At 41.7% G+C, this 13,466-nt stretch overlaps 1 protein-coding gene across 1 annotated transcript in view; it reads right to left on the bottom strand.

The window, feature by feature from the left end:
• fbxw8 (F-box and WD repeat domain containing 8) overlaps window positions 1-13,337 on the bottom strand; it is a 16,715-nt gene extending 3,378 nt beyond the window's left edge. Inside the window, exons 1-8 of the mRNA XM_041041333.1 lie at window positions 12,756-13,337; window positions 12,568-12,672; window positions 11,827-11,991; window positions 11,349-11,437; window positions 8,501-8,658; window positions 8,064-8,260; window positions 7,065-7,283; window positions 1,746-1,873 (exon numbers count right to left, since the gene is read on the bottom strand). Of these exons, the coding sequence (XP_040897267.1) occupies window positions 1,746-1,873; window positions 7,065-7,283; window positions 8,064-8,260; window positions 8,501-8,658; window positions 11,349-11,437; window positions 11,827-11,991; window positions 12,568-12,672; window positions 12,756-13,217 (1,523 nt within the window). The 5' untranslated portion in view covers window positions 13,218-13,337. The remainder of the gene's footprint in view (window positions 1-1,745; window positions 1,874-7,064; window positions 7,284-8,063; window positions 8,261-8,500; window positions 8,659-11,348; window positions 11,438-11,826; window positions 11,992-12,567; window positions 12,673-12,755) is intronic.
• Between the last annotated feature and the right edge of the window lie 129 nt (window positions 13,338-13,466).

Here is a 13,466-nt window from a genome sequence, read left to right as displayed (position 1 = left end):
GAATTGATTAATATTCCACATGAATGAATACCTTCAAGGTTATTACACATTTTGGATGCTGAAATGCACAATGACAGTACTGCCACACTGGGTTACAGGTTGTCTGCTCTGACAGCACCGCACCTGTATCCGTCAGGACAAGAATGAATAAACCAAATTCAACAAGAGATAAAAAAAAAATAATAATAATACATGTGTACCCACAGGTTCAAAAAAACATTTATTAAGTTTGTTCTTTAAATTAAAATGTTCACCCAATGATGGACCTAAATGAGAAATATTTCAGTCTGGACCAAGGTGGTAGACAGACAGCATCACGCTGAAGACGCTGAAGTTTTTAAACTGGAAGGAAAAAATGGAGTAAAGTCCAAGATGTGAGGAGAGTGGTTTTGAGGCTGATCTCAGGAAGGGCAGTGACCAACAGCCACAGGTATGACACTCATTAATTCTTCCTCTTCTTACTGTCTCCAGTTTTGCTCTTTGCCCACATCTTTCCCGTTTACGCAGATCTGGACCTCTTCCAGACAGCCCTTATCAGGACCCCTCATTTACTCCCTGGATCTCACAAAAAACAGAGGGACAAAACTCATTTGGACAAAAAGAAGGGATGCATTAGGCTTTGGCCTTAAGCCACCCTGTCGGAGGGCCAAGATCACCGACTGCCCCTCAGTCTCCCCCATTCCCATTTGTCCTCGACTGTGCGCTGCATCAGCTGGGGCCAAAGTGGAAGAGCCAAGCTAGTGTGTATACCTCCCTGAACAAAACTACACATCTATCAGAAAGAAAAGACCAAAAGTAAAGCATAAAGGATTTGGATAAAGACTCTACTGATGCTCTGGCAAGAAAAAAAAACAAAACATTTGAATTCTTCATTCAAATGCTGCTGTTGAATTATTTCTACTAGAATCAAAACAATGCCGAACATTTTCTTTTGGCATATGACAGAATATCTTTAACCGAGCATTTTTTTTTTTGTCTTTGTAAGGTTGCTAGGAGAAAAAAAAATGTTAAAAGAGGAAAAAACAGAACCTAAGCAGTATGATGTGGTCTGTCTTTCGTTTTAAGCCAACTACTTAACAGCCAGATGGATTTGGTGCTGAATAGAAACAGCGGGGGCAGCTTTGCACGAAGACGCGCCAGGGATTTTTCCTTTCCTGCCAGCTCATGCACTGCAGCACCCGCTAACAAGTGCAGAATAGATGAGAATGGCTCTTTTATGTGTCTTTTCCTCATCTGGAGAGCCAGGTTAGCGATGTGGCAAGTGTGCATCCACACATGGGTGTGTGTGTTGTCGCTGGATGGAATCAAGATGGCCAGATTTTTTTCTTCTGTAGCATTCCAGGTAATGAAGGTGACAGACAGGCAAAATTTCTATTTAAGAACAAAATGCCTCACTTCTGAGTATTTCAATGCTTCTGTCTTCCTTTTACACTAAGCTTTTGAAAGCTTTGTTTTTCGAGGGAATGGTGAGACTGAGAAGTGTGAATAATACAATCTGAATAGAGCCTTTACTTCTCACACATTTTCTAAACACCTGTTTTCCAGTGCAAGTAGCCTCAGCTTTCCAGCCTCCTTCATCAGGTGTCACTGTGAGAAAACTATTAACAAGCTCTGCGCTCAGCTAAAGTTCTTGGCTCAGTTTCAGCCATTTGTGATGTTGATGTTCGTTACTGGGAGACTCTGCCTGTATGCATGATCTTTGTGTAGCCTCCATCTGTATGAACGTGAATCTGAATGTGTCCTACCTCCTGTCTTTGTTTCCACACACCACCAGGTGAGGAGGGCTGAACCTCAAGTTGATGCAAGTGAAATCTCCCGGTGAGTTGCCGACACAAACCACAGGTTTGCCCGTCTCTAGGCTGTAGACATGGATCTGAAAAGCAGGAACACACACAGGCACACATCAGTGATTCGAAATAATAAATTCAGTCAACCTCCAAACACACAACCAACAAAAAATAATAATAAGTTTGTTGTAGGACATGCTGAGTATGAGCTTTAAGAGTTGACTTGCAGCGGGATAATTATCCTAAACAGCCAAGCCAAAGCAACCAAAGATGGTGCAAACTTCAGTTACAGTCAGAGATGTACACCATTGCCTCTGGCTCTACGGCTGCAGTAAACTTTTCCTCATACAAGTTACAATGATGTCATCTGTAGCTGGCCTAATTGGTCAATTAGCGGCTGGTGTTTTTTCATCCAAATGAGACAGAACAAACAGGATGGCCGCCAGGCAAAATTGTCTTTGAATAATTAAAACAATAAAGAAATTAAACCAAGGAGGGAGGGAGAGAAAGAGGGAGAGCCAGAAGGTAGGAGAGAAAAGGACAGACAGAAAACTGGAAAGAGAGAGGGAGAGAGAGAGATGGAGAGACAGCAGCAAAGATAAAGAAATTTGAAGGAAGGGGGAAATAGAGGCATGATGTAAGCCTTGAGAAGGTGCCAGAAGTTTTTATGTATCCCTTATTTGGGCCAGGCAGAGCTTTAATTGTGCACCACCCTGGGGCAAAGCCCAAATCACACCGGACTTTGAAATGACAGCTTGATAGGATTTGGACAGCGGAAGAGAGGGGGACGAGTTGAGAAAGAGGGAGGAGGGGGATGCAGAAATGAGGTTCAGCCTGCTGCTGTCAATGAATCACCACAGGAAGACATTTTTTTATTAAATATCTGCCCACCTCGCCCACTAAAATGAAGAAATGTCACTGAGGGAGGCAAATCATCTGTTTGGTGATAATATTGGGGGTTATTTAGCGGCTGCAGCAGCATGTTTTGACGAAGAATGATCATAACCGTGACTATAGAGGAGCTGTTAGGTTAATGCACCCGCTGAAGGCACACTGAGGCCTGCAGACTCTAAGGGTGACTTGTGCTGGGATATGAATGTAATTACACTCTTTGCTTTTCATAGATAAAACATTTGGCAATTACTGCATTTTATGCTGTTCTTGTTTGTACTGTTGAACACATTTGGCCAAAGTGCATAATTTGACTTCTTTGGTTTTTATTTAATCTTAAATGTCACATCATAGACCATGAATGGAAAACCATGCGCCATGGATGGACAACTGTCTGCAGGTTTTTGCTCCAACCAAAGACTCCACCAGTTGATTTCACTGATTAATGCTCCCCCAAGAAGAGGGGAGGAACTCACCAGTGAAATATCCTGAATCTTATGAATAAAAACCTGCAGACTGTTGGCCCAGGATTCCCTATACCCATCATTCACAAACACCAACATCTAAACAAATATGGAATCAGAGCTACATTTGGTTTAGACACCATGTGCACAAACAGAGATTACCACATTGGTCTAGATACACAGGAATGACAGGTTTGTGGCTTCGTGTTAATTGGCATTTCAGGCTCATCTAACAGGGCAGAGCAGAGTCTGCAGCAGAAAATCACTGAACAGTCACTCGTTCACATACTTTACTTCCTAATTTCATTTTCTAGTATACAACCGTTACTGTATTTGCATTGCTGTATAGAGGCTTGTACGCAGCTGGGTTTCTAATTAAACAAAGGCAAGATGAATAAATAAATAAAGTGGTCACTCCAGTGTCATCCACAGGACAACTGCTCTGAAAGCTTTTACTGTTCTTTTAACTTCCTCAACAGCAACATGCGTGGGGTTAAGGTACCATAATAAGTACATGAGAGTGTTAGAGTAGTTAGTGTTAGAGTAGGTAAGTGTGTGCGTTATGTACTTCACCAGTATATTACCCTGATGGCCTCAGGTGCCTAGCAGGGGGAATAGTCACATAGTGGTTGGCTCCCTACAGTCACTTTAAAGGTTCTCACTAGATAGTATTTTCCCTTGTGATCATGTCCCATATAGGGCAATGGCCACAAGGCGGCACAGCACAAGTACAAGATTACACATAACGGCTAGAGTTAAGCTTTGCATCCAATGTGGTTCTGCAGGTAACTTTTTTCTGGTCACTCCCCAGTTTCTGCTGTGACAAGGTCAGAGTCTAGATGCCAAAGGTGAACTCTGTAAGGGTTTTATATTCAAATACCCCTGTGTGTACCCCTGAACTGTAATTTTATCAGGTTTTCTGAATAATGTCGCAGATCAAAACCCAGAAAAAGTTGTTTTACAATCCATGGTCCCAGTTCATTCATACGTATTTTCAATTTATTCTTTGCAACAAGGCAGTGTATTTAAGTGCTGAGTATCTGGTTCACTCTTTTGCTCTGCTTTGCTGCTGCTGCACAGTTCAGATGAAAGCTCTGATTAACTGTTCCTATAGAACAGAAACAGCATTTATCACCCGCACCTTTACCCCAGCATCCACCTGTAGGTTCTGAGTCAACTCTCTAACTCTCATCTCTCACATATGCATATACATCAAACCAGCCCTCCATTCATCCATCCAGCCCTCTGAACTTGAGACAATGAGTGGATGACAGTTTTGGTGACAGCACTTGTGCTCTGTGCTAGATCCACTGCAGCGGATGGATAGTTTGCCAGTGGAGATGCCAGCTTGTGTTGAATGCCCAGCCACGAGCTGGGTGGATGCCTGGGTGCCCCCAGTCCACTGGCAAGGAGGCGGCGAGTAGTAATGAGGATCTGGAGAACGGCTTCGACCACACACACATATACACACCCGCTGACAACACCACCAAAGATGAGGAAGGCTAGAAGACAAAGCCACAAGCTATGGTAACGCAGGCCGAGATATGAGAAAGAATCTTCTAGGTCACTGACACAAAGCAGCTTTTGTACTTTTAAGATTTTGAAACAAAACTGCGGCAAAGTCTGAGTCAAGTTAACAAAAACATGACAACGTGGTTGAGTTCATCTGAGTCAAAATGCTGTAAATTAAAATATTTCACTCCTCTGTGGGGAAAAAGGTGTGAGATGACTTCCTTGGATGCCACCTCCATGCATTTTGACAGATTTTAATGAAGCATATGTTTTCTTACTAAAGGCCGCATAAAAAATGTCTGGCATCACCAACAGTTGCAGCCATTCATTCCGTCTCTTCTTCGCAGAATGAAATTGCTGTTAGAAGCGTGACAAGAGTGACAGACAGGTTAATTAAATTTGTAAAATATTTTAATTAGAAGAGAGGTATGCTAATCATGAATTGGTTTCATTTAGATGGGAGTTTGGGGCTAACCTCACTATGGAAACAAGAAGGTTTTAAAGATTTTCACCGCGTCTGTGTCACAAATACCGAATCTGAATGCAAAGCTTATTAGAAAAGGAACTTCTGCTTTTACCTTAAACTTTGGAAAATTTACAGCTTAAGATAAAAAATTTGATTTCCACTGGAGTAGGAGTCTAAGATGAAAATTTATTTGCATGAATGAACGTACAATGATTCCTCTGGCTTTATGAGGCCTAACATATGTACAGAGAGTTGGAAGAGAAATACAAACAACAATACTGGGATTGTTCTTCAATTCCTGGGATAAAATTGTAATTAAGGAGGAAACTATCACACACAGTGTGGCTTTGTTTTTGGATAAGGTGATGATAAGGTAAGGCCATAATATCTGTCACTGCTACTCTCCCCTTGCTCCACTGTGTGGTGCTTTGGTGCTGCCACTGTGTTTGTGAGAGCTGTGCTACCGTATATATCAGCTGCACTTTCCTAATAGGAGTGATGTCAGTGTAGCAGCTTTGCCAATGACCTGCCAATCACACAAACAGACTGCTGGACACACAAAAAGTCTACATGTGTGGCTGCTTTAAAGCCACCACCTGCCCAGTCTCCACCAAAACTAACATCTGCCTTTTGAATGGAAAAATAATCTCGGGATGTTTTAAAGCAGCTTACTTTTACTTTTACCTCTTTTTACTCCATTAACATTAACAAAAACAACATGTCTTGATGAAGCGAACTTGAAAGCTGCATATTTGATTCCCGATCCCAACAGAATAGTTTGTCTCATGGCTCTGTGCTTTTTCTAAGTAAAGGCTTAAGAGTCAATTAGGTGCATGAGGTCCTTAGAAACACAATATTATTAGTAACAAACATATGCAGCTCAGGGAACAAGACCTGATCAGAGTACACTTCAAGGCTGTAGTAATTAGGCACAGGGCCCAAGGTGGGGCCGTTGCTATTTAAGCTAGAAAATTATACTATAAACAAATCCCCTACAGGTACATCATTCTTTGCTAAGGGGACCTAAGGGGTCTAAGAACACAGAGTAATAGTGATCACAGTGCCAAGAGACCCAGTTTACATTTGTGTATTTAGAGAACAATCTTTGTTTGTAATGTCTCTAAAATTCAAGTCAGTTAAAGACTTTTAATGTAACAAAATGAAATATGTGCTCCATGTTTAAAAGGCAGGAGGCAGCTTTTCTCCACAAGAGTTTAATTCATTTTGAAGAGGGAGGGGAAGATGGAGATTTCAGCTATAAGTCATTATTAAACTGATAATGGCCTAATGCCAAATCTTCTGTACCCCTTGCTTTTCCCTCAGTGAATTATATTCCTAAAAGAAAGCATGCGTCATTCTGTTTGAGCAAACCAAATTATTTACCTTGTATAATTTCCCATTTTTTCATTATGCACCTGTTGAGAGCACAAGTGACCTTGTTAACTCTATTGGAAGCCTTTCATTTCAATTAGTAAGGTCTGGGTAGCCTTTTTTTTTTTTTCATTTTTTAACAAAACATCTAAAATCCAGCCGCAGATCTCTGAGGCTTTGCCATCTAGTTAGTCATCATTCAAGGTTTTATTTAGGTTTATTTGCCTTCCAGAGACTTTTCAGTTCCAGAAAGCACAAAAGAGGCCTTGATACAGCTCCATCAATTCCATTAACATACAAACACGAGACTGTCATTCCATCTACATACTAGAGTGCTGTTCACAATGAGCTAGATAATCATTATCAATATATGTGAATTGGTGGCAGCATGCAGTTCAATTAACATTCAGATTACACTGCCAGTCTCTTTTTCTAGAAAGATACAGATTTTTTTTTCACTGTACAACTCAGTGGATAAATGAGTCTATCAACCTCGAGGTACACATGAAGCAACATGGAAAGAAGAAGGGGTCATGAACCTAGACTTAAACTGTACAGACACAGTGAACTGACCTTGTTGCCTCCATCGTGCATTGCCCAGCCGGAGCGCTTCACCCCAAATGCAACATGGGAGTCGGAGGCATCCAGGCAAGTAACAGGATGGCCGTAGACTGAGTGGAGTGTCCGTGGCTCATCATCTCGTGGGCCTAGCAGGTGCACAGCCTCTCCTGCTGCCAAAGCTGCCAGCGGGCACTGCTGGCCCCTGCCTGGCACCAAAACCAGGCTCTCTACCTGCCATAAAGACAAGATCCACAAACAGTTTACTTTACTCATAATGCAGTAATCTGCAAATTGCTCTCTCCAAGAATTTAACTCCACTTCACTCTTCTCTGGGTCTGTGGTGTGGCCTGGACAATTTATGTCCGAAACCTTCTTCGGAAGAAAATAATGTCAAGTGTCTTTTTCAGTTTTCATTCCTTGAACAGTTTCTATAAACATGTTTGTGTTTCATTGTACAATTACAGCTGCAACTGAAGATTGTCTTCATTAATATTTGTTTAATTTCTAAAATGTATAAAAGAAAAAAATGCCATAATTTTCACCATCCAAAGGTGACATCTTTAAAAAAATTTTTGAGTAATCATTACAAACCCAAAACTATGTCATTTGTTATTACAGAAATATGTATTTTATATATAATTTGACAAAATCAGAAAAATCCTCATATTCAACAAAGCTGGAACCAACAAATCTTTGGCATTTTTGGATCAAAAAATGTTTTTGTTCCTTTCAGAACTAATCAGCTATCACCACTGGTTTACTAAATAATTCATCACATAATCGTTTCAGTATTACTACAGTTTCTGGAAGGAAACTGTAATGCCACAAAATGAGGAATCAGTCAAGGGTGTCAAATGCTTCCATCATTATTTCCCACAAAAGAAGAGTCATTTTTAGATGAAAGTCACAAGAGGAAAATGTGTGAAGTGTGAAGACGACCTATTAATTAGAACAATAACACATCAGTATGGAGCATTTAATACATATGAGAAATGAATCTGCCTGACTTACAGTCTTAGGTAGGTGAGCCTGGCAGATTGTCCTCCAGTAGCCGCGATCATCGGCACGGTCGAGCCGAATGTCAGGCCCAGCGGCAGACCCCAGGATGGGACTGTCTGGGCTCAGGGCCAGGGCCTGGATCCTCACTGGGCTCTGGTAGTGGTAGATGGGCTCCCCACCTGTCTCTGTGCTCCACAGGTCCACACAGCCTGTACCGAGGACAGAGAAAATATAGTCCATCATGAGTCCTCTGATAGCTGCACTGTTTTATCCCCACACAGTGACTGAGAGCTTACACAGAACACTAAGCAGGGGAATTCAGAGACAAATTACTATTTTAAAAAATTAGGATTTTCAAAGGATATAATGGATATATTTGTGATCATAAGATCTTACTGTCACCAAGAAGTGTCCATAGTTTATCTTTGCATTAACACAAACACACTTGCCATCTTCATAAGCAGCAGCAGCCACTGTGCTGTTGACCTGGACGTGGCTAACATGTGGTCTGGGGTCTGTGTTTGCTGACAGGCTGTTGGGTTTTAAGTAGGAAGCATTTGAGTCCCAGTGCAGTGTATCCCACAGCCTCACATCACCCGACGTGTACCTGGGAATCAAACAAGAAACATTAAGTCACGCTGAACGTACATAATTCCCATATTTAGGTTTGTACAAAAAGGCTGACGGATGTTATAGCAGAGCTGTCTCCCATTTTCCATCCGAGGCTGAGAAGTTTGTGTCCACGAGAATACCTGACGTCATCCTCTCACCACTGAATCATTTCCCCTCTCACACTTTCCTCCTTTACTCACTCTGACTTCTTGTGATTTTGTTTTCTAAAATCTTTGTTACACAATCTTTCGAGGATTACGGGGGTGTTGTTTGGGCGGAACACTGCGGAACATTTCACCCCAAACTATTGAAGCACACTGCTCATAAGGACGCCGCTCTGTTCCCTCCGTTACAAAGATCTTTTTAGATGAAATAATTCATCTAAGAATTGTGACTTAATGCAGAAAGTGATTTTTCAGTTGTTTTTAATGCTACAACACGCAATGCAGAATCTCCACAGATGAACATTTTATCAGATTAACTGTGATACCTTGGCAACATTCAAGTTGACAAACGAGACCATACTTTTCTGTGACAAACAGCATTACTGGTTAATCATTTGGAAAATTAAATGTCAGAGAATGGTTAAAAACACCCACCCAACACCCATTCCTGTATCGCAATGTGGAATCTTTGCATTGGGTTTTTCTAATAATATTTTCAGAGTGGTTCAGAGGGCCAGAACAAGTTCAGCACTACTTTAGACAACTAGTACCTTCTAACTCACACACTGATGGAAGTGTTTCTCACACTTTACACCAGGTTTCCCTTGACATTTAAAGCTGAAAGTATTAATCACTTAATTAGTCAGTCAATTCACAGAAAACTAGCAACTAAAATGAGCAACTTTTTTGATAATCAATTAACTGTTTGAGACAGTTTTTAAGCAAACAAGTCATTTTCTATTTCTATGTGAGGATTTGCAGCATTTTAGAGACAAAGCAAATTATCGGTGAACAGAGAAAATAATCAGCAGATTATTAATATCAATAAAGAAACAAATTGTTAGCCTGATACTTCAAAGATAAAGAAGCGTGATTCATTCACTGGCCTTTTCACTTTTCCTCTTCTTCATTTAACAAGAAACTAAAAGCTTCTGCTCAGCTTTTATTTGTATGAGCAGTACGGTCTGCCTACAGCAACTGTGCCATAGAACAGGCCCTTTCTGTGCCCGAAGGCAAACTAACAGACTTTGTTCAAAATCCAGCCAGTGGCTCAAAGTATGCAGTGCAGAGGTCAACAGAGGCTGCCAGTGTCCTCAGTTAATGTTCAGTTTGGATCAATTAACGTCTGATAACTCGCTGTGCTACTGGTTCACCGGTCTTTAAATACGACATGCAGCCTCCTTAAAGTAAAATTTAATCCAGCAACATTTCTCCAACACGCTAGACTCTGACCTTCTCCTGTTCCTGTACAACCTCACCTCACTTCATCCCGTGTTAGTAATAAAAAGCTGTCTTAATCTCCCATCCACAAGTAACAACAAAGTCACCCCCCTGGCCTTCAATAGGCTTCAGTTCTGTTCTGTTCTCGCCCCCCCCCCTCCTCTCCTTCGCTCTTCGCTGGAGTCAATGAGCTCTCGCTGCGGGAGACGACAAACTGCCAGCGTTACCACCTCCACAGATACCATCATGTCTGAGCAAGTAGCCGCCTCACAGCCAGAGTGTGTGTGACACAGTGACAGAGGGTGTACATGTGCGCGCCCGTATGTGTGTGTGTGATTGCCGGGGTTTGGCAGGAAGTAAACAATAGGAATACACACTTTCACTTAATTAGTACATCAGCTCAATGCCAACTATCAACAGGATGACGATGCTGAACGCAAGTAATTTGTCAAAAGTTTTATGGACAGGAAACTTTGTGCACAGATTACTGCTATATTCACATAAACCTCTGTGCCACTGTGCGACTCCAAGAGTTGCTGGGTTAATGAGACATTGTCTCCCGTTGCCTTTTAAGTGCCAAATCTCATTCTACCGATTTTCTAATAAGATTTTGTGGATACAATTGAATCAGTCTTGAGTATTTTAACTGTTATTGATTCTTTTCTAGTTAAACAAATTTAAATACTTTCACTTAGCTAAATTATCCTTTAAGCACCAATAATGGGAAAAGTATTGATGTTGTGAATTTGTTAATAGCTACAACATAAAGAAAAGAATTTCAGAGTATATTTACATTTTGCAAAGTGGTTTTCTTTTGTGTAGACTGTTTTGGTACTGTCTGTCCTACATCTGCTAACTTTAAGAGATACAAACACTCTCCAGTGAGACACAGCAGGACTGATGGGAATCTAATCACATCACTCCTTGGAGATGCAGCACATCTCCTTGTGGGCAGTCTCTCAGGCTCCTGTGGGCCCAAACAATCTATCACTGTCTCAGCCCTGTTATCTCAGGGCAGGCTTAGTTAAGCTGCTATTCATACACTCTTCCCTCACCAACTACCACCGTTAGTAGGAGTATAAACATAAGCAAAAAGTGACAATATGCATCAATGAGCTGAAAACTGACTTACAATATTAACTCAATCTGATCAGTAACAAGGTATGTCTGCTGAATATAAGGCGTGACAGGGAAAGCAATGCAGATAGATTCAGAGTATACAAGCAGTTAAAGTCACAGTTATCATTAATGCACATCTGATGTCAGAAGTGACCCGCATGTTCGAGTCCCTGAAACTCACCCGGCCAAGACAAAGTTGTCACAGGAGCTGACGTCACACAGCACCTTCCCCAGCTCGAACTGCAGCTGGCTGATGGATCCCACTCGATTCTACATAAGAAATATTACTTGGCTGAAAACTTAGTCCAATATATTGCAATGGCATTATGGTAAAAGCTAATCTGACTATATGTCACGTGTCTGCAGAAGAGGCTGGCTTTCTTCAGAATTAAAACCAGACAAGAAATTTGCCATCATTTCCTGTCATTATGCTAAAATCTCTTTTTTTGTTGTTGTTGTTGTTGTTTACTGTATCCAATCATCAGAGTGATAACCACATCTTAGAGACAGCACAGCCCATGGTGTACTGTAAACCCCACAGGAATGTTTGGTGATGGAAGGTAAACTGTGCACTAATTTGACCAGACAAACTTCTGGACAGGTATTGTATTTGGGTAATAAAGTGACAGTTTCACTGGAGTGGAACACCTCGAGCCCACCTTCCAGTTGGAGCGCACAGTTTTGGCTGAGTTCCTGCAGTCTCGCAGCGTGCTCTTCCAGCAGGGGGAGTCGGATACACTGGCATCCTGATGATAACCCTCCCTCGTGCACATCTTGAACCACAGAACACCGTCCTCTGCAAGGACTCTCCATGGCCTGCTCACCTGGGAGGAGAATGGGCAGTGTAACTGTGGATTGAGTCAGCATACATTACAAGCTTGCATCACTTAATTTGTTTGTGCTTAACAAGCCCGGCCAGCTGCCAAATGGACTCTGTGCACCACAAGCTGTTGAGCTGCCACACAAAATGTAATTTACTAATCTATACCAAGTTAAATCATATACGGTATTAAAGCTGCTATTAAAGCTGCACAAAGCAATTCTGCATGTTTGGGAAAGTGCAAAGTTACTGAAATTTAAGGACCTCGCTACCAAGAATGCTAAAACACGATATCAGCAAGCGGCGCACAGTCTGATCATTTTACAGGAACCATGAAAGAGTTAAAGTTTGCTGCATTTTATGAAATCTAGTTTGTCATTTCATCTGGAGAGAAAGAAGTTTTTGTCAGTGTCTGAATGAAAACTCTACCCATACCTTAATCACACTGAAACCAAAGTCAAAACCAAAACCCTTTTATCCAACCCTTTCATTAGAATGTCATTATACACAAGATTAGGTGAATATGTTTGTTCATTTAGTATGACACTCATTTCTTTTCAGTTTTACCACAGCAGCTTACCTGTGCACATCGGCCAAGATCTGCACAGCTGAGATACTGGAAGATTTTCAAAGCTAACTCGTACGGCAACTCGATGTCAAAGAAGGGAATGTCATTGACTTCATTCTGCAAAAGAAAGAATTACAACAGGAATTATTATACACTGAGCTGATTCTGGTCAGCCTCCATCCACATCATCATCCTCATACCAGATCCTGAATGAGTTGATCCACCAGCTCCTCGTCTTTCTTGACCTTCCTCTGAGGCTGCTGTTGTTGCTGCAGGGATGCGCAGCAGATACTGGTCCTGTTGTGATACTGCCTCTTTCTCCTTGTCCTCTCCTCCTTAATCCTGTCCAGCAGGGGACTGGTCCTGCCATCCAGCAAACTACGTGCAATGGACACATACTCAGGTTGATCCTCTGACTCTGCTGCAGCTTTTCCTCCTCCTTCACCCTCAGTGCAATCACTCCCTCCTGGTTTTGAAGGACTACGGGCCTTCCTGAGATTTTTTAAGTCTTCAAAATAGCTATTTTTCAAGTCTCTCTTGCCTGAGGGACCAGGATCATCCCGGGAAGGGGAAGAAGCACAAACAAGTCGCTGCTGCCCTTTTTTACTCGTTAATTCTTGTTTCCAACGCTCCCTGAACGCAGCAAGTTCGTCATCCGCCATATTTCTCAATCATCGTTGATAAAACACAACTTTTCGGTGACATAAAGCGGCGGCGTAGGAATTTATTAGTTATACAGACTAGGTAAGGTAACCCATGGTTCGGCACCGTCGCAAAACAAGCCTATGTACTTCGCCATAAACAGTTCGATGAGGGACAAACCGCTGCGGCACAAGAGTTCCGCCTGTTTTTTAATTCCGCAGCTTTATTATAGAAACGGCAATTGTCATGGATGATATATATATATATAT

This window comes from Toxotes jaculatrix, chromosome 7 (genome assembly GCF_017976425.1).
Source record: "Toxotes jaculatrix isolate fToxJac2 chromosome 7, fToxJac2.pri, whole genome shotgun sequence".
Classification (NCBI taxonomy): Eukaryota; Metazoa; Chordata; class Actinopteri; family Toxotidae; genus Toxotes; species Toxotes jaculatrix.
Note: the sequence above shows the minus strand (reverse complement) of the source record. Positions and strands in the feature narration are given on the sequence as shown.